Source organism: Canis aureus, chromosome 28 (genome assembly GCF_053574225.1).
Source record: "Canis aureus isolate CA01 chromosome 28, VMU_Caureus_v.1.0, whole genome shotgun sequence".
NCBI lineage: Eukaryota > Metazoa > Chordata > Mammalia > Carnivora > Canidae > Canis > Canis aureus.
In genome coordinates this window covers 41586639-41613078 of record NC_135638.1, presented here as the reverse complement: position 1 = coordinate 41613078, position 26440 = coordinate 41586639, and the positions used below count along the sequence as shown (strand labels likewise).

Below are 26440 nucleotides of genomic sequence, written 5' to 3'. Positions count from 1 at the left end.
GGATCAAGCCCTGAGGCAAAGGCAGCCACTCAACCGCTGAGGCACGGGCCTCCCAAGAATAGAGTCTTTCTTTTTCCAAAGCTTCAGACACATATAAGAGATGGGGTAAATAAGTGTGTGGGATTGGGGATCCCTGGGTGGCGCAGCGGTTCAGCGCCTGCCTTCGGCCCAGGGCGCGATCCTGGAGACCCGGGATCGAGTCCCGCGTCAGGCTCCCGGTGCATGGAGCCTGCTTCTCCCTCCTCCTGCCTGTGTCTCTGCCTCTCTCTCTCTCTCTCATGAATAAATAAATCTTAAAACAAAATAAGTGTGTGGGATGGAAAGAACTAAGAACCGCTAAAGCAAGCACCTGAGGCTGCCGCGTGCTACTGCAGCAGAGTCAGCATCGACTCTCAGGAGCGGCAGCACAAGGGCAGCCAGGAACGAGAAGGGCCTGGGCTTGGGAATCAGAATGTCGTCCGGCTCCCAGCTCGGCCGTAACTGCTCGTAGATTCACGCTCTTAGGAAAGTAATCTAACTTCTTTCGGGTTTGGTTGTATTTCTTATCAAACGGGATGAAAGTATCAAATATTACCAATTACATTTGTGAGGACCGTATCGAGAACCATTACAGTTACGCAGTGACACTAAGGATGTAAAAACATTTGCTGTTTGAACAACATGCTTCCTAATTATTTACGAAGTTTAGAGTGTTTTCAGACCTCTGCAGACTTAGATATAGACTTTAGTGTTTCACTATCATGCCTATCTCACAAGTGAAATATGAACGCAATAAATTCATTTAATTCTAAGGGGTTCTTTAAATTTTCTAACGCCTTTGAATCATTTTTCAACACAGAATTGTCAATGCCCTATTTTGTTATAACTTTTAATAATATACTTCTCTTAATTCAATATATCAAAATATCTCAATAATCAATATAAAACATTCTTAATGAGATGTATCGTTGAACAAATTCAGGCTTTGCAAACCCGAGCTCCCTTACAGCACTTCTCGAGGCGCAGGCTCCTTCCTAACACACCCGGTTGCCATATTGGGGATTGCAGCCCACTGCACGAGCCTTTTTTTTTTAATTAAAAAAAAAAATTTTCCCCCTCCCCTCCGCCGCACATGCCTTTACGAAAATACTCACTTTGTATTTTCGCAGTACACTACGGTGACTCACTCAGCTTGGTGTCCCGATGAACTTTTCCTTTGCCTTTTCCTTGGAACCAATTGTAGAGCCCTGGGGAGGGGAGCCCGGGTTGGGGCTGGGGGCCCGGGTGCCGGCGGGGGCGGGGCGGGGCGGGGCGGGGCGGGGCGGGGCGGGGCCGTGGCGACGCGCGCCGGGCAGCCGCGCGCTGAGGGGTGGGGCGGCGCGCTGCCGGAAGTGGCGCTGACGTCGCTGTGCGTGCATGCGGCGGCGTCGGGCTGCAGGAGAAGATGGCGGTCTCCACAGGTCGGTTCCCGGGTTGGGCTGCCTGCTGCCCCGCTCCACCCCGGCTTTGCCCCTCCTCCGGCTGCTGGCGGCCGGGCGCTGACTATGGGGGGGAATCTAGAGTGTGCCTTGTCGGACGCCGCGCTTCCTGTGGAGCGCAGCCCGGGCGCGGGGAGAGTCCGGGCGGGCCGGGCGCCGGCCAGGGCCCGGGGCGGTCGTCGGGGGCGGTGGGTCGTGCCTGCGCGTCGGCCGCGCGCTCGCGGCTGGGGGCGGGGTGGCTCCGGTGCGGGCGCGCTCGCGGGGTCTGGCGGGTGCGGATCCAGTGGCCGAGCCGGAGGTGTTGTGGGAGGGCCGAGAGGAGGCCCGAGGTGGGCGGTATCGGCCTCGCGTGCCCAAGGGTTTCGGGGTCGGGGGATCCTGGGCGGGCAGGGGCTGGCGTTCTCAGGGACAGGCCTCTATATGGGTGGCGGAGGGGAGGACTAAGGACGGGGACTGTCGCTTTTTGTAATAACGGAGAGACGATGACCATTCTTACCTGACTGAAGACGTACTGTCTTTTTATTCATTTAAAAAACTTTAAATAAAATCTTAAGAAAAATAAATGCAAAACTGCAGTTCAAGTAAAATAAAAACCTAGAGCAAGGAAAAGCTAATTGAAGCAGTGGGTTTCCTAGGTCGTAGGCTTTTCAACTCTTCTCTCGTACTGGCTGCAGTGTTTGTTTTCCTGTGAGCACAGAGGTTTTTTTTTTTTTTTAGCACAGATTTTTGAAGTTGATTATTTTTTTTGAAGTTAATTATTAATGCTGAGATTTTCCAAGCTTGACCATTTTAAAAAATGTTAAAATGAAAATGTTGTTTTATTACATAAACATACGTGTGATCTTTCATTTTTCCTAATCATTATTGAAACCAGGTTATAGAACAGTGATTTAATACTAAATGCCATCATTGCGTAATAAAACGAATTTCTAAATGTATATGTGCTGAGAAATGGAAGGTTGCAGTGTACGTTATTGGAACTTTTAATTTCTTTTTAAAAGATTTTATTAATTTATTCATGAGAGACACAGGGAGAGAGAGAGGCAGAGACACAGGCAGAGGGAGAAGCAGGCTCTGTGCAGGGAGCCCGACGTGGGACTCGATCCCGGGTCTCCAGGATCACACCCCGGGCTGCAGGCGGCGCTAAACCGCTGCGCCACCGGGGCTGCCCCTGTTATCGGAACTTTTAAGATAATACCTCAAACTACGTTCAACATAAATTTTAATGAAAAATTATGTTTTAAGGCTCATCTTCATTATTTACAGATATTATAAGTGATGAAATCTTTAACAGTTTTAGCGCTGGGAAATATACTTGAGGTCAGAGAACTAGTAAAACAAAGATTATATAAAAAGTGAGATTTTACTGTTACAACTTTACTTGCTATTTGAAGTCCAGTGTGCTTGTGAACGGACCGTATCTTTGTAAGAGTTGTGCTTAGTATCTGTGGGTTCTTGAAAATTTAGTAATAGTGCATTTGATGTTTTTCATTTTGTTAATTGCACTGTTTTCCCTTAATATACATATTAGAAAGTGTGGAAATACTTTGAAAAGACCAAATAATAGGTATTAATGGCAGATACTTTTTGTTAACCACTTTTAGTTATTTTTAAGAGAGTCAAATAAAAATTATAAAGATGTTACTGATTATTGGCATATTTGCTTATACATTGGATACCTGTATTTTCTGGTTTATATTTCAGCATCACAATTGTTACATTTCACTCTTGAGATTTATGAACTTTGAAACATTAGCTTAATTAATAATGATGTAATTTAGGGATTTGAGTTTTCTTAAACCACTGCATTTCATTTTGAAACTATTGCAAAACTTGCCCTTGTATATTTCAGTATTTATTCATTTTTTGTGCCTTACATTATTGACAGTATTGTTGAACTGAGGTGGGTATGAGTGCAGAAGCAGCTTTGGACATTTTATTTTAATTTTTTAAAAGATTTTATTTATGAGAGAGAGAGAGAGAGAGAGAGAGAGAGGCAGAGACATAGGCAGAGAGAGAAGCAGGCTCCATGCAGGGAGTCTGATGTGGGACTCCGGGATTATGCCCTGAGCCAAAGGCAGACGCTCAACCGGTGCCCACTCAGGTGTCCCTCCCTAGACTTTTTAAATTGCACTTTCTGTTGGCTGTATTTTTATATTCTTTGCTTCTTGGTGGTATGGAAGGGAAATAGTACCTGTATATTTGTGGAATAAATATGATGTAGCTGGAAATTTAAAATGAGATGAGACAGCTGGATGTAATTATGTGTTTTGGGGTGCCTGGCTGGCTCAGTCTGAGGAGCATGGGACTCTTGATCTCAAGGTCATGGGCTTGAGCCAACCGTTTTGGGTGTAGAGATTACTAAAAAAAAAAAACCCCCCAAAAACTGAAAAGAGTCATTTAAAAAATGTACATAGACAAAATAATTTTGGGTAAAAGTTATTTGATAGGCCAGAAAGTACAGACACTTGACAGATAATTTTTTTTGACAGCTATTTTTTTTAAAAAATATTTTATTTATTTATTCATGAGAGACACCGAGAGAAAGAGAGAGAGGCAGAGACACAGGCAGAGGGAGAAGCAGGCTCCATACAGGGAGCCCGACGTGGGATTCGATCCCAGGGTTCCAGGATCATGCCCTGTGCTGAAGGTGGTGCTAAACCGCTGCGCCACCCAGGGATCCCTGACAGCTATTTTTTGATCTTTATTAAGGCATTATATTTTAATGTGCCTTATCTAAGTCATATGCTTTTACCCTTCCTTTTACTAGAAGAGAAATTGGGTAGAAAAAGTTCAAATTATGGGACGCCTGGGTGGCTCAGCGGTTGAGCATCTGCCTTTGGCTCAGAGCGTGATCCTGGAGTCCTGGGATCAAGTCCCACATCTGGCTCCCTGCATGAAGCCTGCTTCTCCCTCTCTCTGCCTGTGTCTCTGCCTCTCCTTGTGTGTCTCATGAATAAAAAAATAAAATCTTTAAAAAAAAAAAAAGGAAAAGTTCAAATTAGAATGGGAACTGTAAGCTGAAACATACTTTGGCATACCATTTGGTCCTCTTATTTTCCGGGTGAGAAAACTGACCTAAAAAAATACAAGATTGTACATAGTGATGGATTCAGGATTAGAATTTGAGTGTTCTGTTATGAGGAACTGTGAGTTTGGAATAGTCCTCAGATCATGAATCTTCCTTTTAGGCTGGAGAGTGACTTTCACACTATTCTTTCTAGCAATATCTTTGTTTCAGACTATTAGATGCTTCTTATGAATGGAAATTGGGCTGGGGTAGAGACCCACTAGCTAGGATCCCCTTTTCCAAGAGGCAGAGTCACCTCTGGGGGTCAAGAGGATTTCATGGGACATAGCTTAAGAAGCACTACTTTATTTTTTAATTTAATTTTTTTTAAGAAGCACTACTTTAAGGAATAGAACATGTAGTACCTTTGATTCAAAAATTTAATTAGATCCTAGCGCTAAGGGTGCCTGAGTAGCTCAGTTTATTAATCATCTGCCTTCGGCTCAGGTCATGACCTTGGGATTCTGGGATTGAACCCCACATTGGGCTCCCTGCTCAGGAAGGAGTCTGCTTCTCTCTCAGCCCCTCCCCCTGCTCATGCGCTCGCATTCTCTCTCTCTCTCTCTCAAATAAAATTTTTTTAAAAAGGATCCTAGCACTTATAAAAGACATGTGTCTTATACTTATAAAAAAGTATAAGTACTTATAAAAAAGTATGTGTAATACTTTTCTAAAATAAATAAGTTTTAAATTTTAGAATAGTTTGTTTTACAGAGAAGTTGTGAAGATAGTATATAGAAGATTGTACATTAGAGTACCTAATGTATGTTTTCTATCTCAGAATCCCATTTGGGATACATTGTTATAAACATTTTAAAATTTCTTATCACTTAAGTTACACTAGTGTTAGAGTACGGTTCTGGGCTCTGAATGCAGATGACTGTAAAATATCTTTAAGTAATGAGAGGCTCAGGAAAAAATGGGAGTATTTTTTCTTTGATAGTGGATCTGTGTTAGCCATATGGTTGAAAAATGAAACCAAAATAAAACTTACTAATTACCTTTTTAAGAAGTGGGTAGCATTGTGTATATGGGAACAAGAACTAGATTAGCAGTCTTTAATTCCTCTGCTGCCCTGCATAGATTACTGTGGCATGGTTGGTAGACATATGCCACTGAATCTCTTAAGCCTTGCTTTCCCCATTCCTTATATGAAAAGGTTGGATAACTTGATTTTGTTTTCCCCATCTTCAAGATGAGGATATATGGGTAGAATTTGGGAGTAGTAACAGATGAGATCTGAATGGGAACTAAACAATAGGAGAGCTAAATTACTGTAGTCCAGTACATTTCCCCCCTTGAGACTTTAATAACTGGCCTGATAGATTTTTCTGTGTCTCTTAGGAACCTGGGTACTCTTGATAGACCCTTGATCTTGACAGTATTAAATAAAACAACCTTACTGTCCTGTCCAGGCAGTCACCCCTTTGCACAGTACTGTAGAGTGGTAAAATGACCAAACAAACTGTTCAAAGCAAATTTTTTTAAAAGATTCTATTTATCTTTTTTGAGAAAGAAAGCATGAGCAGGGGGAAGGGAGAGGGAGAAGCAGACTTCCTGCTAAGCACAGAGCCCATGGGGCTTGATTCCAGAACCCCCAGATCATGACCTGAGCCAAAGTCAGGTCCCTAGCTAACTTGAGCCACCCAGGTGCCCCCAAAGCAATTTTATTACTAAGTAAGAAAAATTATTACTCTGTGACCTTTGAAAATAATAGCTCAGACATTAAAAACTCTTTCTGTGGTTACCAGTGTATAAGAAAAGAAAAAAATTGTAAAAGTGAGATTTGTTTAGTACTGTAATTTAAACATGATACATTAAGAATTAGAGTGTTTTATTTGTAAACTTCTTGGGAGTAGTTTGAGCAATACTTTTTCTTCTCATCCTATAACTTATGACGTGGAGCAAGTATCTTTTCTGTGTTTTGGTGAATTGTCATAGTCCTAAATTGGAATCACTTCCAATATTTTACCCTCTTTGCTTTCAGTATTAGGAAATAATCTGAGACTTTCTTTATTGTGAAGTTTTTCACTTCCTCTGGAACACTGTCATCTTTTTCTTAAATTACTTTCGTCATTTACACCCATAAGCTCACATTCACAAAGTTCATGTGGCTGCTCATCTAGAGTCTCCAACATTTATGGTTGGGTGTTTCTTCTATAACTGTATTTACATTTGATTCATATTTCACTTTCGTGTTACCTGTTTTTCTTTCTTTGCTGCGCTTTCTTTCAGTTTTCATTTCTTTGCTGTACTTTGATCTTTGTCGGCTAACTTCCTTTTTTGGCTATTTTTATAGAATGTCACATGGGTTTATGACTGGCAGACAAGGAGGCAGTACTCCTAAAAGCTTTGCTGTCTGTATGTGACTAACAGATGTAGTGACCCATCACCAACAGATTTTAAAAGATGTGAAGTGATTGGCCACTGGTTAGGATGCTCTTCTGTTATTTACATAATGATTTATGGACTGGGGAACTAGCAGCAAAATTTATATATTTTTTTTAAAGATTTATTTTTATTTATTTATGATAGACACACAGAGAGAGAGGCAGAGACACAGGCAGAGGGAGAAGCAGGCTCCATGCCGGGAGCCCGACGTGGGACTCGATCCCCGGACTCCAGGATCGCGCCCTGGGCCAAAGGCAGGCGCGAAACCGCTGAGCCACCCAGGGATCCCCAGCAAAATTTATACTTAAAGCAGTTACAGTTAGTAGACTGCTAACTGGAGCTTCAACTGTGCTAACTGAAAGTCCTGCAAACAGAAGATTATCCTTAGTGGAAACATCCACTTGACAATTATTTGGGGAGCTGTTTGACACAAAATTTCGAAGTGGATACATGAGGCTTTTAGACTAGAATAAAGAATAAAATTCAGTGTTCAAAAGTTTGTTTTAAATGTAGCTGACTTTTTAAAAGAGCTGATGCTTTTATAAATGAATCTGAGGTAATACTATAAGGTGGGACTTTAGGAGTGGCGTTTGTGAGTGACTTATTTGCAAAGTCTCCACTGATTTGTATAAGAGCAGGTGTTTCATGAATAAATAAATAAAATCTTAAAAAAAAAAAAAAGCAGGTGTTATATTCAGTTTAAGTTAGAACTCAGCAATGTTTCAGACCACAGGAGGAAAATCCTTAAGGCCTGTTTATGCCTTTACATATGTTGAAATAGTAGTTCTGATGGAAAGCACCTTATGGGTCATCTGAGCTGTGGGCCAAGTTCTTTTTTTTATAGATGAGCGATGGAAATCTAGATATGAAATGACTTTCATAAGATTATTTAGCTAGATGTTGAGTCCAGAGCTAGTTTCTTGATTTCAAGTTTTTTTTATAGTACTTCTGTATTACACTGTATTCTATAAACTTTCTGTTTGCTTTTATTTTGTAGGAACCTAACAATGATTCCATAAATGAATGCCGTTAAAGATTTTTTTTTTAATTTTATTTATTTATGATAGTCACAGAGAGAGAGAGAGAGAGAGAGGCAGAGACACAGGCAGAGGGAGAAGCAGGCTCCATGCACCGGGAGCCCGACGTGGGATTTGATCCCGGGTCTCCAGGATCGCGCCCTGGGCCAAAGGCAGGCGCCAGACCGCTGCGCCACCCAGGGATCCCGAATGCCGTTAAAGATTAAGACAAAAACACTTCAGAGAGTGTAATGGCATTATAAATAATTAAAACTACATGTTTTTTGTCTTGATTATGTTGAAAGAATAATAAAAAAATTTAAGACAATTGATAATCATAGCTAAATCTTGTTGCACATTTACACAAATCTTTTTTGTGAGCACAAATTCGGTATTGCAGGCAAATACACAGTCATTGTTTCTCTTGGTGATTCATTCATTCATTCATTCATTCATTCATGAGAGAAACAGAGGGAGGGTCAGAGAGAGAAGCAGGCTCCAGCAGGGAGCCTGACGTGGGACTCGATCCCGGGTCTCCAGGATCAGGCCCTGGGCTGAAGGCGGCACTAAACCGCTGAGCCAACCAGGCTACCCCTCCCTTGGTGATTCTTACAAAATCTGACATTTTCCCTCTCAGCTTATTTTGGGGATTGGAGGAGAGGTTATTGGGAATGCTATGAGAGATTGATAGGAATTCATCTCTTTCAGAAGTAGGAAGCATAACCTAATGAGTTACCTTAAATGTTGCTCATAAATTGGTGATGTAGAACATTTTATTTTTAAAGATTTTATTTATTCATGAGAGAGAGAGAGGCAGAGACGCAGGCAGAGGAAGAAGCAGGCTCCATGCAGGGAGCCCGACGTGGGACTCGATCCCGGGTCTCCAGGATCACACCGTGGGCTGCAGGTGGCACTAAACCGCTGTGCCACTGGGGCTGCCCCGATTTAGAACATTTAATACTGACTCCACTTTCTCCCATTCTTGCTCTTACCTACTTCTCCAGTTTGGGTGCCTCTGGACAGGATGGTGTATGCTCATCAGGTGAGAAGAACCTACTTCCAAGATTTGTGGGACTTATGACTGCTCAACAGCTATGTAATCTGGACTCCTTATTCTCCCCAGGGGTTTTGAAATAGTGTCTAAAATCCAGGGTACTAGGTGCTGGGTGGCTCAGTCAAGTTAAGCGTCTGCCTCTGGCTCAGGTCATGATCCTGCGGTCCTGGATTCAAGCCCCGGGTCAGGCTCCTTGCTCATGGGGAAGTCTGTTTCTCCTTCTCCCTCTGCCCCTCCCCCCACTCATGCTCTCTGCTCACTCTGTCTCAAATAAATAAGTAAATAAATAATCTTAAAAAAAATTTCAGTGTTCTCTGGAAAAAGGCCAGTTTTGCCCATGAAGTCCTTGACTATACCTTTGATTGGTTGATCACTGAGAAAGCTGAAGCTTCTGGGAGATGGAACTGTAAATAAATACTGAGTTTGGTCTCAGAAAATTACTCCTTTCTACTTGTTTTTTAAACCTTTGTTGAGTCAGAATTCATGTACCATACTCTTCACCTCTGTGTATATAATTCGTTGTTTTCTGATGTATTTGCAGATGTTTGCAACCATTCGCTACCATCACCTTAGAACATGTTTATTGCCCCCAAAACCCTATACACTTTAACCCTTACCATACTGTCCCTTCATCATTCCCTTCTAGCCCCTTCAACCACAAATTTATGTTCTGTTTCTGTAGATTTGCCCATTCTGGACTTTTATAGGGTATGTGATCTTTTGTGTCTGACTTCTTTTACTTAGTATAATGTTTTGAAGGTTCATCAATGTAGCATTTATCAATTATTCCTTTTAATGGCTAAATAATAGTATTCTATTTTTTTATGTATACTACATTTGATTTATCTATTCATTGCTGATTTGGATTGTTTCCACGTTTTGGCTATTATGAATAATGCTGCTATAAACACTTGTGTGCCAGTTTCTGTATGGATATATGTTTTCATTTCTTCTGGGTGTATGTCTAGGAGTACAATTGCTGGGTAATAGAATAGAAATTCTATTTTTAATTGTTTGAGAAACTGCCATACTGTTTTCCAAATGGAGAACATTTTATATTCTCACCAGTAGTTTATGAGAGTCCTGATTTCTCCACATTACAAACTGCCTGAATTTTCAATTCTAGCCATTCTAGTGGGTGTAATATGATCCTTCATTATGGTTTTGATTTGCATTTCCCTCATGACTAATGATGTTGAGCATTTTTTTATGTGCTTCTTGGTCATTTGTTGTCTGAAGAAATGTCTGTTCAGATTCTTCGCTCATTTTTAAATTAGGCCATTTTTTTAATCACTGACTTAGAATGCTTTATATATTCTATACACAAATTTCTCCCATTTTGTAGGTTATCATTTCACTTTTTTGATGGTGTTCTTCAAAGCCCAAAAGTTTTGTTTTCATTAAGTCCAATTTATCTATATTTCTAGTTTATTAAGATGCAAAGTATGGCTTTTGGTAAGTATTTCATTGTCTAGTTGGTTCTTTAAAAATGTCTTCACTTGATTTTAGCCAAAAGGAGGAGAAGCGATGACATAATGTAACTTCTAACTGATCTGGTTATGATTATGTAGGAGTCCATGCTTCCTCTTGCCAGGTATGAGGTTTAACCTTATTAAAAAAAGTTAAATAGGTAGATAAAAAGCATTCTCTAAGCAGTCTGTGCTTTGTAAGTACTGTGATTATGATGAGTATTTTTCAGTTTAGTGACTGGAATGTTACTGAAAAATATAAACAATACATAGGTTGATTTACTATTTGTTATTTATGCTAGCATCACCTGTTAACCTAATTTATCAGTTGTAGTTTACTAACCTATATTGACGTAAGTGGTTATTTCCCGAGAGGAAATACTTAAGTTGTAAAGTTTTTACTTTTCTTAAGTGTTTACCTTACAAACAGCAATTTGGAGGGATATTTACTTATTTTGCTTAATATGGTTTTCTGACTGCAAGCTAACAACTTACAGGAGAGCAGTTACACTCATTTAAATGGTCTCTGTCAGAAGATCTCGTAACTTCTAGAGTATATGCCGTTCTTAATTTTACTTAGAAATTAATACTAGAGAGGAACCAGGGTATATTGTAGCTTACCTAACTTTCCTCCACTTCTTAGTTTATTCTAAGGGAAATGTCTTTTCCTAGTCCTAGAATAAACATTGTTAGCTGCTTTTCTGGAGAATAGTAAATAACTTCTGTATTCTCCCTTGGTTTGCCTATCTCATTGAGTTATCTGTAGTGTATCTGAGCAAAGTCTTAACAGCTTACTGCATTGTATTTGAATGTTAAATGTATCTCTTATATGGTTGTCTTCACTGACATCTGAGTGTGAGACCTTGGGGAAAGGATTCTGTCTTGGTGTTCAGAATGGGCAGCATCTGCTACAGGACTAGTCGATAAGCGTTGAGAGAAAGAATGAAAATAAGCATCTGCTATAAATTCAAGTGTTTTTTGAGTGCTGTCATTTTCTTATGGTACAGTTTCTATTTAAGAGATTTAATAATGAGAAAATAAATGGTTCAAGTAAAATCTAGCATTCCCTCTTTGTAAATTGTAATGTTTTGCTCATAAATTCTGTTTTTAGTTTACTTTTCTGAAGTAAAACAGTCCTAAAAGATTTTGTTCAAATACATTGATTAAACACATTAAGCTGATTATTTTATCCTTATATACTTGAGTTAATATGCAGCACATAATTATATGAATGAATTCATATATATGCACAATTTTTGGGGAGTGTCCAGAGGCAGAGTGGTGTTGGTTGTAACCTAGAATACCAGTAGCATAATTCATATTCTGTGCAAAATACATTTCCCAAACCCCAGGATTGTGATACTTTGCAAACCTTATATTCTATAGGTTTTTCCACCTGTATTTGAAGGTATAGCACAGATGCTTCAGATGTACAATATTTGATTTGAGTTGTTTTTTTCCAGATACTTTTATTTACTATGTTTTATCATTTCTTTTTTTTAAAGATTTTATTTGAGAGACAGCATGAGAAGGTTGGGGGGGAGGGGTGTGGAAAGAGAGGGAAAGCAGTCTCCCAGTTGAGCTCAACATGGGGCTTGATCCCAGGACCCTGAGATCGTAACCTGAGTTGAGGGCAGATGCCTAACTGACTGAGCCACCCAGGCGCCCCATGTTTCATGAGTTCTAAGGTATTTTAACGTCTGAAAAAGTGTATGTTGGGGATCCCTGGGTGGCTTAGCAGTTTAGCGCCTGCCTTTGGCCCAGGTCGTAATCCTGGAGACCTGGGATCGAGTCCCGCGTTGGGCTGCTTGCATGGAGCCTGCTTCTCCCTCTGCCTGTGTCTCTACCTTTCTCTTTCTCTGTGTCTCTCACGAATAAATAAAATTAAAAAGAAAAAGAAAAAAAAAAAGTGTATGTTGTGTAGTTTAGTTTGTAGTGTTAATTTTTTTGTTAATTTCTTATTCTATCATATAGTTGATGGTATCTTAGACTTAGATGAAAGAAAATACTTAAAACCTATTACAAAGCATTTAGTGAGGTGAATATATACCAAATTTTAAAGTACAGAGTTCTGCAAACATGTTAACATGTGTTCTCATTTCTTTCTTTCTTTTTTTTTTTTTTAAAGATTTATTTATTTATGGTAGACATAGAGAGAGAGGCAGAGACACAGGAGGAGGGAGAAGCAGGCTCCATACAGGGAGCCTGATGTGGGACTCGATCCCAGAACTCCAGGATCACGCCCTGGGCCAAAGGCAGGCGCTAAACCGCTGAGCCACCCAGGGATCCCTGTGTTCTCATTTCTTAATTGAATATTAAGCAATTGTTATAAACTTAATATATTCCAAGGGCGCCTGAATGGCTTAGTTGGTTAAGTAAGTGCCCGACTCTTGATTTGGCTCAGGTCATGAATTTTAGGATCCTGAGATTGAGCCCTGCATTAGACTCTGCACTCAGCAGTTTATTCTCCCTCTCTCTCTTTGCCTGCCCCCTTTGGTGTGTGTGCATGTGCATGTGCATGTTCTCTCAAATAAAATCTTTAAAAAAATATATTTTAGGGACACCTGGGTGGCTCAGCAGTTGAGCAGCTTCGGCTTAGGGCCTGATCCCAGCATCCGGGATCAAGTCCCACATTGGGCTCCCTGCATGGAGCCTGCTTCTTCCTGTGCCTGTGTGTCTGCCTCTCTCTCTGTGTCTCTCATGAATAAATAAATCTTTAAAAAAATAAAAATAAAAATAAGGGCAGCCCGGGTGGCTCAGTGGTTTAGTGCTGCCTTCAGCCCAGGGCGTGATCCTGGAGATCTGGGATCGAGTCCCACGTCTGGCTCCCTGCATGGAGCCTGCTTCTCCCTCTGCCTGTCTCTGCCTCTCTCTCTCTCCCTGTGTCTCTTATGAAAAAATAAAATCTTAAAAAATAAAAATAAAAAATATGTACTAGTGAAAAATATTTTTAATCTCATGCAATTTCTTGAGATATTTTAGAGACAAGTTAAAATTGCTGTACATGATAAATCTTCATTTCAGCAAAGGAATATTCTGATTTTTTGTGACTCTTGTAAATGTAGTTTTTATCATTAAATCAGTATTTGTATTATCAGTTCATACTATCTGATGGATATAATTCCATTCTAAAGTTTTTTGTAATGTAAATCATATGCCTTGATGTCAATTCTGTATTGACATTTTTGACATTCTTGATGATAGTATTTATAGTGGGATTATGATTTCTGGTTTTGAAAAAGCTAGTGGGATTATAGGAAATTATGGAATGGGTTTTTTCCTGAGTGAAGAACTGTGAATAAGGATTAATGATTCAGTCATATTTGTTCCTTTGCTGAATGAGTGGTCAGAGCTAATAGGATGATAGGCCTACTCAACTAGGAATTCCGCTGATGGTGCATGGAAGACTGAGTGCACATAGTTTAAAACAGAGGGCAGTAAAGACACAGAATGTCTTCATGTACTTTTCTAAAATATTCTGCTTTTAATAACATAGTAAGGTAAAAAGGCCTAGTGAGTTTATTTTTTTATTTTTATTTTTTATTTTTTTTAAAGAGTTTGTTTATTTATTCATGAAAGACACATGGAAAGAGAGGCAGAGACATAGGCAGAGGGAGAAGCAGGCTCCCTGCAAGGAGCCTGATGTGGGACCTGATGCTGGATCCTGGGATCATGCTCCGAGCCGAAGGCAGACGCTCAACCACTGAGCCACTCAGGCACCCCAGGCCTAGTGAGTTTAAAGCAACATTTGTTCATATCTTTGGGTTCATATTGATGAACATTTGAAAACTTCTGATAAGTACAATCAATGTATATGTGTTGTTATTAGGCCTGTTTTTTTCATTTCTATAATTACTGTAATTCATGTACTTTATTATCTTATTAAGTTTTTATTTTAATTCCAGTTAGTAAACATACAGTCTTGTGTTAGTGTCAGGTGTACAATATAGTGATTCAGCACTTCATGTATCACCTGGTGCTCATTGCAAGTGCACTCCTTAGACCTCATTACCTTTTTAACCACATCCTCCCAACCCATTCCACTTTGGGAACCATCAGTTCTGTGTAAGACTCAAGTTTTCGATTTCTGTCTCTCTTTTTTATTTCCCCTTTGCTCATTTTTTTTTTAAAAGATTTTATTTATTTATTCATGAGAGACACACACAGAGAGAGAGAGAGGCAGAGACAAAGCAGAGGGAGAAGCAGGCTCCATTCAGGGAGCCTGATGTGGGACTCGATTCCAGAACTCCAGTATCTCATCCCGGGCTAAGGCATGCGCTAAACCGCTGAGCCACCCGGGCTGCCCTGCCCATTTGTTTCTTAAGTTCCATATATGAATGAAGTCATAGGGTATTTGTCTTTCTCTGACTTATTTTTTTTTTGAAGGTTTTAAATGTACTTTATTTCTTAAATCATGCCATATTTTAGTGGGTGCACAGTGCTTTCACTTGGCATCAATTAGGAGTTGGTTTTGAAACAATTCATTATTACACCAGCTGGGATTACTGATCCCTCCATTCCTTTGGGGTGACTCTGCCAACAGGGGACAGGTTCCATTCTATTCCAATTTGTGCTGCTGTATATGCCCATACAGCAATACAGAAAGTGGCTCCACTAGCTAATACAGCATTACCATATTTATCATGGAAATCAGGTGCCCATTTCTGGTGACTCTGCCTTGCCATTGTTTGTGGAATGCTTTGAACTCCGAGATGACTTAGAGCGATTCTGGCCATGGGAAACATCCTGGAGCTGAAGGCAGAACGGTGCAACTGCGGTTACTGCTTTGCTACAACTTCATGCCAAGTACCCTTGCAAAGAGCCCTGAAAAACAAAAATCTCTGACTTATTTTTTGATTAGCATTGTATTCTCTAGCTCCATCCATGTTGCAAATGGCAAGATTTCCTTGTTTTATGGCTGTTACACACACACACACACACACACACACACACCGTCTTCTTTATCCTTTCATCACTCATTGGACACTTCACCTGCTTTCATATTGTAGTTATTGTGAATGATGATGGTATAAACATAGGGGTGCATGTATTCCTCCCCCCCCTTTTTTTTGCATGTATCCCTTTGAATTAGTGTTTATGTATTCTTTGGGTAAATAACCAGTGTTGGAATTGCTGGATCATAGGATAGTTCTATTTTTAACTTTTTGAGGAACCTTCATACTGGTTTCCACAGTGGCTGCACCAGTTTTTATTCTCAAAGGCAGTGCAGGAAGGTTTTTTCCCCTCTGCATTCTTAGCAACACCTGTTTTTTTGTTGTTGTTGATTTTAGCCATTTTGACAGGTGTGAGATGACCTCTCATTGTATTTCTGATGCTAAGTAATGTTGAGAATGTTTGTTAGCCATCTGTATGTTAGCCATCTGTATGTCTTCTTTGGAGAAAGGTCTGTTCATGTCTTCTGCCCATTTTGAAGTTGGATTGTTTGTTTTTTGGATGTTAAGTTCTTTATGTATTTCAGTATTTATCAGATGTCATTTGAAAATACCTTTTCCTATTCCATAGGTTGCCTTTTAGTTTTGATTTTCCTTCGTATGCAGAAAAGTTTATTTTATTGTAGACCCAATAGTTTGTTTTTGCTTTATTTCCTTTGCCTGGACATAGCTAGAAAAAAGTTGGTATGGCTGATATGAAAGAAGTTACTGCCCGTGTTCTCTTAGGATTTTTATGGTTGCAGGTTACACACTTAGGTCTTTAACTCATTTTGAATTTACTTTTGTGTATGGTATAAGAAAGTGGTCCAGTTTCTTTTGCATATTGATGTCCACTTTTCCCAACACCATTTGTTGAAGAGACTTTTTCTCATTGGGTGCTCTTTCCTACTTTGTCAAAGATTATTGACTATATAGGTGTAGGTTTATTTCTGGATTTTCTATTCCATTCCATTGATTTATGTGTCTCTTTCTGTGCCAGTACCATACTGTTTTGGTTACTACAGCTTTGCACTTTAACTTGAAAACTTATATTGTGATACTTCTGTTTTTTTTTTCTTTTTCAAAAATGCTTTGGTTATTCAGGATGTTTTATGGTTCCACGTAAATTTTAGATGTGGTTCTAATTCTGTGGAAATTGCTGTTGGTATTTTGATAGGGGTTGCATTAAATGTGGAGATTGTTTTTGGTAGTATAGTCATTTTAACAATACTTGTTGGGCACCCTGGTTGGCTCAGTGGTTTAGCGCCGCCTTCAGTCCAGGGCATGATCCTGGAGACCCGGGATCAAGTCCCACGTCAGGCTCTCTGTGTGTGTGGAGCCTGCTTCTCCCTCTGCCTGTGTCTCTGTGTCTCTTTCTCTCTCATGAATAGATGGTTAACAATACTTGTTTTTTTAATCCATCAGCGTGGAATGTTTTTCCATTTTTTTTGTGCCATCTTGAATTTCTTTCATCAGTAGTTTACAGTTTTCAGAGTATGGGTCTTTCACCTTTTTGGCTAGGTTTATTCCTAGGTATCTTATTGTTTTTAGTGCAATTGTAAATGATATTTCTGCGTCATTTTTGGTGTGTAGAAATGCGGGCAGCCCGGGTGGCTCAGGGATTTAACGCCCGTCTTCAGCCCAGGGTGTGATCCTGGAGACCTGGGATCGAGTCCCACGTCGGGCTCCCTGCATGGAGCCTACTTCTCCCTCTGCCTTGTGTCGCTGCCTCTCTCTCTCTCTCTCTCTGTGACTCTCATGAATAAATAAATAAAATCTTAAAAAAAAAAAAGCAGTAGGTTTCTACACATCGATTTTGTATCCTGCGACTTTATTGAATTCGTTTATCAGTTCTAGAAGTGTTTTGGGTGGGTTCTTTCATGTTTTCTATATAGAGTATCATGTCATATGCAAATAGTGAAAGTTTTGCTTCCTCTTTATCAGTTTAATTGCCTTTTATTTCTTTTGTAGTCTGTTTGCTATGGCTAGAACTTCCAGTACTGTTAAATAACTGGTGAGAGTCTTATTCCTGACCTCCTGACCTTAGGGGAAAAGCTCTCAGTTTTTCTTCATTAAGGATGATGTTAGCTGTGGAATACAATTCATGTATTTAATTTAATTTAATTTTTTTAGAGAGATGGGAGGAAGTGGGAGAGAGAGAATCCAATGTGGGGCTGGATCTCATGACTTTGAGATCATGACCTGAACCACAATCAAAGAGTCAGGTGCATAACTTACTGAGCTACCCAGGTGCTCCTAATTCATGTCTTTTAAAGTGATTTTATGTAATGTTTTAAATATATGACATAACTACCTGAATGTATGGCAGTTGACCTCTAAGTTTTTGCACTGCTAACCATTTTTCTCCAGAGTACTTTTTCACTTGCTCTTCTCACCTTTACCATCTATGACTGTATAGCAAATCACTGTATAACTTAGTGGCTTCAAATGTGATGATTGGCTGGGCCTATTGTTCAGGTTTCTTGATTCAATTAGGACTGGCCATTGTCTGGCCTGTTTGACTTCTTAACATCCTGGTAGTGTCTTAATTGATGGTTGGCTTCCAAGAGAGCTAAACAGAAGAGAAGCCACCAGGCTTCTGAGAATGCTATTTCCACAACTACACCAACATCACTTTACCATATTCTGTCAAAATAAGTGGCAAGGCCTTCCAGATTCAAGCAGAGGGGAAATAGTCTCCAGCCCTAATGGCGGGGAGGGCTATGTCCTGAGAGAGGAGAATTATTCATAGCTGGCTTTGGAAGCAGTCTACACTCCTGTGTTTTGTTCTTGAAGACAACATAACTTGAAATTTGAAGTTAAAGCATATGAATACAAATTCTTTTTTTTTTTTTTTAAGATTTTATTTATTTATTTATTCATGAGAGACACAGAGAGAGAGGCAGAGACACAGGCAGAGGGAGAAGCAGGTTCCATTAAGGGAGCCTGACGTGGGACTCCATCCGGGGTCCCCAGGATCAGGCCCTGGGCTGAAGGCTGCGCTAAACTGCTGAGCCACCCGGGCTGCCCCTGAGTACAAATTCTTGTTACATTTGTCAAATTACCTCTTTTTAAAAAAAAAAAAAAAAAATTATTTATTTATTGTCAAATTACCTCTTAAGGTAGAATTGATTTCCAGTGGTATAAAGTTATGTATACTACATATATTTTTCTCACAGTTTTACCAGCATTGTGTTTAGCATGTTTTAAATTTTATTTTTGGGTGGATGCATAATTTCATCATTCTTTAGTTTGCCAATTTTTTAAAGAATTTTTAAATTTGGTTTATTTTCTTGTATCATTTGTATTTCATGTGTATGAAATATATATTCTTTATTGTTATAGATATTTGTGGCCATTTACTGCTTGTTCAGGGAACTGGTTATTGATATTAGGAGATTTTTAAATACTTTAAATAAGTACTGAAATCAAGTTGAAAATTTTTAACTTTAATGCTTTTAGCCTTTTTTTTTTTTTTTTTTTTTTTTAATAGGATAGGGTCTTGTCCAATGTTCTGAAACAGTCCTCTGGATGAAATGAAGGAAGGTTAAATGGGAGGAAAATGAGACTACCTCTCAGTGGGAGGAATAGCAGATAATTTCTGGCTTCCTTTAATGTGCCACCAAATACAATGACTCTTGACTATTTTGTTTGCAAGTTAATAGATAAAAGAATCATGAATCTTTAGAAAGTAAAACTATAGCATAACAAAACTGCATTTGATCTTTGGTTTAAAGGCAGTTCAGGAATCATATAGGTAAGTTGTTTTGTTTTAAAATTGATTGGTGATACCTTGCTTTTTCACGGAGATCAAGAATCATAAATTTGGGAATAATGTGGCTCAATAAGGATTTTGAACCAGAAAATGGAGATAAGGGCAGAGAAAAGGCAAAGGATTTCTTCTTCCTGTTGCCTGTTCTTTCTACCCAGTCTGGTGGATTTCCTCCTGTAGTAGGCTTTTATGTGTTGTTGGTCAGTCATTGAGATTTGTTGGGATGGACAAAAGGTTGTACGTCACTGATGTAGTTTAGTTCTACATTTCACACTGAAGTGTGCAAAGTGTAAAAGAAAACACTGTTTACTCAGGGTCATCTGGCTAGTTTCCTATTAATGAAAATACTAAAATGTTAATGAAAAATTTGTGTTGTTCCTTCTTGTTTTTAGCACTTCTCATAATCTGATTTCTGTGTCTTGCTCCCCTGTTAAACTATAAGCTGCAAGAGGCCTGGGACCATGGTTGTCAGTGGTAGATCCCAATGGCCTTGCAGAGTTCCTAGCTTGTAGTTGATTTTTATTTTGGTTAATTGGAAGTAAATACAATTACAGAATTACAATACAATGAATCAGTTTTCTTAGTTTAGGCACTTAACTTTTCTTTATCTTTTATCACTACTGATAGTATTTTCCTCTTCCTTCCTTATCATGCTTAATGCCCACCCCTTACCCCACCTCTTACTGCAGGTAAAGTCTGAGTTTGCAAGTGCACCTTGTCCTTTCTTTGTTGAGCCCCATCTTCCAGGTCATATCTGGCTCTTTGCTCATTCACCCTCAATTACTGTACCCAAACATTGCCCATCATTCTCTCTCTCATGTTCTGCCACCCCTTTTTTTGTGATGTTCCTCCTTTTAAAAGACAGATTTTAAACAGCAGAAAAAAATTGGGAATACAGGGCAGCCTAGTGGCTCAGCGGTTTTGCACCGCCTTCAGGCCCAGGGTATGATCCTGGAGACCCGGGATGGAGTCCCACATCGGGCTCCCTGCATGGAGCCTGCTTCTCCCTCCGCCTCTGTCTCTGCCTCTCTCTCTCTCTCTCTCTCTCTCTATTTCTCATGAATGAATAAATTTAAAAAAATCTTTTAAAAAATTGTGAATACACATATATCAACCACTAGCTCTCTCAAAATCTAATAAATTATTTTTGCTTCAGATTGTTTTCGAAGAAGTAAAATGTTATCAGTATCCTTCTAAGTACTAGGCCTCTTCCTCTTTGCCCAGAGGTAATTGCTATCCTGATTTTGGAGTATATTGCACAAACATATTTATACTTTTGCTGCATATGTAAGTACTTAGGAACAATATAAAGATCTATTTATATGCGGCTTTTGAGCGGGTTTATATTTTCTTAAGTTTTTTCAGTTCATTCATCAAAGTAGTTGTACTAGTTTATTCTCATTATCAGCAGTGAATGAGATGGAAAGAACCCAGATGTCCATCAACAAGAAACAAAACAGAGTTGCTTCAGGTGATCTCTTTAATACCCATCACCCAGTGACCCGAACCCACCACCTTACTCCCCTCTAGCAACCCTCAGTTTCCTATAGTTAAGAGTCTCTTTTGTTTTGCCTATTTTTATTTTTTTTCTTCTCCTGTTTCTCTGTTTTGTTTCTTAAGTTCCATATATGAGTGAAATCATATGGTAGTTATCTTTTTCTGATTAACTTATTTTGCTTAGCATAACACTCTCTAGTTCCATCCAGGCCCTTACAAATGGTAAGATTTCATTCTTTTTGATGGCTGAGTCCTATTGTGTGTATATATATATATATATATATATATACATACACACACACACATACATATACCACATATTTATCCATTCATCTGTTGATGGACATCTGGGTTCTTTCCATCTCTTAGTTGTTGTGGATATTGCTGCTATAAACTGAGTGCATGTGCCCCTTCAAATCACTGTATCCTTCGAATCACTGTTTGTATTCTTTAGGTAAATACTTAGTAGTGAAATTGCTGGGTCTTAACAGTAGCTCTATTTTTAACTTTTTGAAGACCCTTCACACTGTTTTCCAAAGTGGCTGCACCAGTTTGCATTCCCACCAAGAGCGTAAGAGGATTTCCCTTTTTCCACATCCTCACCAACATCTGTTGTTTCCTGAGTTGTTCATTTTAGCCATTGTGATTGGTGTGAGGTGGTATCTTATTTTGGTTTTGATTTGTATTTCCCTGATGCTGAGTGATGTTGAGCAGCTTTTCATGTATCTGTTGGCCCTTTGTATATCTTCGTTAGAGAAATGTCTGTACATGTTTTCTGCTTGTTTCTTGACTGGATTTTTTTTTTTTTTGGGGGGGTGTTAAGTTTGATAAGTTCTTTATAGATTTTGGATACTTAACCCTTTATCTGATGATCTATTTGCAAATATCTTCTCCCATTCTGTAAGTTGCCTTTTAGTTTTGTTAATGTTTCCTTTGTTGTGCAGAAGTTTTTAAATCTTTTTTTCTTTAAAGATTTTACTGATTTATTCATGACAGAGACACACAGAGATAGGTAGAGATATAGGCAGAGGGAGAAACAGGGTCTTTGCAGGGAGCCTGATGCTGGACTCAATCCCTGGACCCCAGGATCATGCCCTGAGCTGAAGGCAGACGCTCAACCACTGAGCTACCCAGGCGTCCCAAAAGCTTTTTATCTTGATGAAATTTCTATAGTTCATTTTTGCTTTTGTCTTTATTGCTTTTGGAGGTGTGTCTAGCAAGAAGTTGCTGTGGCCAAGGTCAAAAAAGTTTCTGCCTGTTTTCTAGGATTGGGTGGATGCTTGCCTCACATTTAGGTCTTTCATGCATTTTGAGTTTATTTTTGGATATGGTGTAAGAAAGTGGTCCAGTTTCATTCTTCTGCATATGGCTGTCCAATTTCCCAACACCATTTGTTGGTGACTGTCTTTTTTCCATTGGATATTCTTTCCTGCTTTGTGGAAAAGTAGTGGATCATAGAGTTAAGGTTCCATTTCTGAGTTCTCTGTACTGTTTCATTGATCTGTGTGTCTGTTTTTATGCTAATACCACACTATCTTGATGATCACAGCTTTATAATACAGCTTGAAGTCCTGGAATTGTGACGCCTCCATCTTTGGTTGGTTTCTTCCCCTCCCTCCCTCCATTCTTCCCTTTCTTCGATTTTATTTATTTGACCGAGAGAGAGCGTGCACATGGGTACACAAGCAGGGAGAATGGCAGGGAGAGGGAGACGAGGAAGCAGAAGCAGGCTCCTCACTGATCAAGGAGCCTGGTTGGGGCTGGATCCCAGAAGCTTGGCATCATGACCTGAACCAAAGGCAGAAGCTTAACTGACTGAAGCACCCTGTCTTTTTTCAGCATTCCTCCGGCTATTCGGGGTCTTTTCTGATTCCATACAAATTTTAGGATTGTGTGTTCCAGCTCTGTGAAAAATGCTGATGGTATTTTGATAGGGATTGCATTGAATGTGTAGGTTTTGGGTAGCATAGATGTTTTAACAATGTTTATTCTTCCCATCCATGAGCATGAATGTTTTTCCATTTGTGTCTTCCTCAATTTATGTCATAAGTGATCTGTAGTTTGCTGAGTACAAATCTTTTATCTTTTTGGTTGGGTTTATTCTTAGGTATCTTACTGTTTTTGGTGCAATTATAAATGGGATCTATTGCTTGATTTCTCTCTTTGCTGCTTAATTGTTAGTGTATAGAAATGCAACGGACTTTTATGCATTGATTTTATATTCTGCGACTTTGCTGAATTCCTTTTATCAGTCTAGCAATTTTTGGGTGGAGTCTTTTGGATTTTATACATACAGTATCTGTGAAGAGTGAGTTTGACTTCTTTTTTTGCTGATTTGGATGTTTTTTATTTCTTTTTATTGTCTGATTGCTGAGGCTAGGATTTTCAGTACTCTTTTGAACAACAGTGGTGAGAGTGGACATTCCCTTTTGTGTTCCTGACCTTAGATAAGGGAAAGCTCTCAGTTTTCCCCCATTGTGGATGATAGTTACTGCTGTTATTTCGTGTATAGTCTTTATGATGTTGAGGTATGTTCCCTCTATCCCTACGTTGTGGAGTGTTTTTTATCAAGAAAGGATGCTGTATTTTGCCACATGCTTTTTCTGTATCTTCTGGGAGGATCATATGGTTCTTTTTTTTTTTTTTTTTTTAAGGTTTTTATTTATTTATTTATTTATTTATTTATTTATTTATTTATTTTTATTGGTGTTCAATTTACTAACATACAGAATAACACCCAGTGCCCGTCACCCATTCACTCCCACCCCCCGCCCTCCTCCCCTTCCACCACCCCTAGTTCGTTTCCCAGAGTTAGCAGTCTTTACGTTCTGTCTCCCTTTCTGACATTTCCCACACATTCCTTCTCCCTTCCCTTATTTTCCCTCTCACTATTATTTATATTCCCCAAATGAATGAGAACATATAATGTTTGTCCTTCTCCGACTGACTTACTTCACTCAGCATAATACCCTCCAGTTCCATCCACGTTGAAGCAAATGGTGGGTATTTGTCATTTCTAATAGCTGAGTAATATTCCATTGTATACATAAACCACATCTTCTTTATCCATTCATCTTTCGTTGGACACCGAGGCTCCTTCCACAGTTTGGCTATCGTGGCCATTGCTGCTAGAAACATCGGGGTGCAGGTGTCCCGGCGTTTCATTGCATTTGTATCTTTGGGGTAAATCCCCAACAGTGCAATTGCTGGGTCGTAGGGCAGGTCTATTTTTAACTGTTTGAGGAACCTCCACACAGTTTTCCAGAGTGGCTGCACCAGTTCACATTCCCACCAACAGTGTAAGAGGGTTCCCTTTTCTCCGCATCCTCTCCAACATTTGTTGTTTCCTGCCTTGTTAATTTTCCCCATTCTCACTGGTGTGAGGTGGTATCTCATTGTAGTTTTGATTTGTATTTCCCTGATGGCAAGTGATGCAGAGCATTTTCTCATGTGCATGTTGGCCATGTCTATGTCTTCCTCTGTGAGATTTCTGTTCATGTCTTTTGCCCATTTCATGATTGGATTGTTTGTTTCTTTGGTGTTGAGTTTAATAAGTTCTTTATAGATCTTGGAAACTAGCCCTTTATCTGATATGTCATTTGCAAATATCTTCTCCCATTCTGTAGGTTGTCTTTGAGTTTTGTTGACTGTATCCTTTGCTGTGCAAAAGCTTCTTATCTTGATGAAGTCCCAATAGTTCATTTTTGCTTTTGTTTCTTTTGCCTTCGTGGATGTATCTTGCAAGAAGTTACTGGGACCGAGTTCAAAAAGGGTGTTGCCTGTGTTCTTCTCTAGGATTTTGATGGAATCTTGTCTCACATTTAGATCTTTCATCCATTTTGAGTTTATCTTTGTGTATGGTGAAAGAGAGTGGTCTAGTTTCATTCTTCTGCATGTGGATGTCCAATTTTCCCAGCACCATTTATTGAAGAGACTGTCTTTCTTCCAATGGATAGTCTTTCCTCCTTTATCGAATATTAGTTGCCCATAAAGTTCAGGGTCCACTTCTGGATTCTCTATTCTGTTCCATTGATCTATGTGTCTGTTTTTGTGCCAGTACCAAACTGTCTTGATGACCACAGCTTTGTAGTACAACCTGAAATCTGGCATTGTGATGCCCCCAGATATGGTTTTCTTTTTTAAAATTCCCCTGGCTATTCGGGGTCTTTTCTGATTCCACACAAATCTTAAAATAATTTGTTCTAACTCTCTGAAGAAAGTCCATGGTATTTTGATAGGGATTGCATTAAACGTGTATATTGCCCTGGGTAACATTGACATTTTCACAATATTAATTCTGCCAATCCATGAGCATGGAATATTTTTCCATCTCTTTGTGTCTTCCTCAATTTCTTTCAGAAGTGTTCTATAGTTTTGAGGGTATAGATCCTTTACATCTTTGGTGAGGTTTATTCCTAGGTATCTTATGCTTTTGGGTGCAATTGTAAATGGGATTGACTCCTTAATTTCTCTTTCTTCAGTCTCATTGTTAGTGTATAGAAATGCCACTGACTTCTGGGCATTGATTTTGTATCCTGCCACGCTACCGAATTGCTGTAGGAGTTCTAGCAATCTTGGGGTGGAGACTTTTGGGTTTTCTATGTAGAGTATCATGTCATCGGCGAAGAGGGAGAGTTTGACTTCTTCTTTGCCAATTTGAATGCCTTTAATGTCTTTTTGTTGTCTGATTGCTGAGGCTAGGACTTCCAGTACTATGTTGAACAGCAGTGGTGAGAGTGGACATCCCTGTCTTGTTCCTGATCTTAGGGGAAAGGCTCCCAGTGCTTCCCCATTGAGAATGATATTTGCTGTGGGCTTTTCGTAGATGGCTTTTAAGATGTCGAGGAATGTTCCCTCTATCCCTACACTCTGAAGAGTTTTGATCAGGAATGGATGCTGTATTTTGTCAAATGCTTTCTCTGCATCCAATGAGAGGATCATATGGTTCTTGGTTTTTCTCTTGCTGATATGATGAATCACATTGATTGTTTTACGGGTGTTGAACCAGCCTTGTGTCCCAGGGATAAATCCTACTTGGTCATGGTGAATAATTTTCTTAATGTACTGTTGGATCCTATTGGCCAGTATCTTGTTGAGAATTTTTGCATCCATGTTCATCAGGGATATTGGTCTGTAATTCTCCTTTTTGGCGGGGTCTTTGTCTGGCTTTGGAATTAAGGTGATGCTGGCTTCATAGAACGAATTTGGAAGTACTCCATCTCTTTCTATCTTTCCAAACAGCTTTAGGAGAATAGGTATGATTTCTTCTTTAAACGTTTGATAAAATTCTCCTGGGAAGCCATCTGGCCCTGGACTCTTGTGTCTTGGGAGGTTTTTGATGACTGCTTCAATTTCCTCCCTGGTTATTGGCCTGTTCAGGTTTTCTATTTCTTCCTGTTCCAGTTTTGGTAGTTTGTGGCTTTCCAGGAATGCGTCCATTTCTTCTAGATTGCCTAATTTATTGGCGTATAGCTGTTCATAATATGTTTTTAAAATCGTTTGTATTTCCTTGGTGTTGGTAGTGATCTCTCCTTTCTCATTCATGATTTTATTAATTTGAGTCTTCTCTCTCTTCTTTTTAATAAGGCTGGCTAATGGTTTATCTATCTTATTAATTCTTTCAAAGAACCAACTCCTGGTTATGTTGATCTGTTCCACAGTTCTTCTGGTCTCGATTTCGTTGAGTTCTGCTCGAATCTTTATTAACTCCCTTCTTCTCTTGGGTGTAGGATCTATTTGCTGTTTTGTCTCTAGCTCCTTTATGTGTAAGGTTAGCTTTTGTA

At 39.4% G+C, this 26440-nt stretch overlaps 1 protein-coding gene and 1 pseudogene across 4 annotated transcripts in view; one reads left to right on the top strand and one right to left on the bottom strand.

Moving 5' to 3' along the window:
- The first annotated feature begins 1326 nt into the window (after positions 1 to 1326).
- Positions 1327 to 26440, top strand: part of LOC144300677 (ubiquitin-conjugating enzyme E2 variant 2) — a 57468-nt gene continuing 32354 nt past the window's right edge. The window contains exon 1 of one of the 4 annotated variants that reach the window (XM_077876994.1): positions 1327 to 1439. In XM_077876994.1, coding sequence (XP_077733120.1) covers positions 1424 to 1439 — 16 coding nt within the window. In that variant the 5' untranslated portion in view covers positions 1327 to 1423. Of the gene's footprint in view, positions 1440 to 1766; positions 1787 to 8237; positions 8977 to 26440 lie in introns of those variants that run through there. The other 3 variants (XM_077876995.1, XM_077876993.1, XM_077876992.1) reach the window with 3 other exon arrangements.
- Positions 14836 to 15290, bottom strand: LOC144300259 (cytochrome c oxidase subunit 7B, mitochondrial pseudogene; annotated as a pseudogene).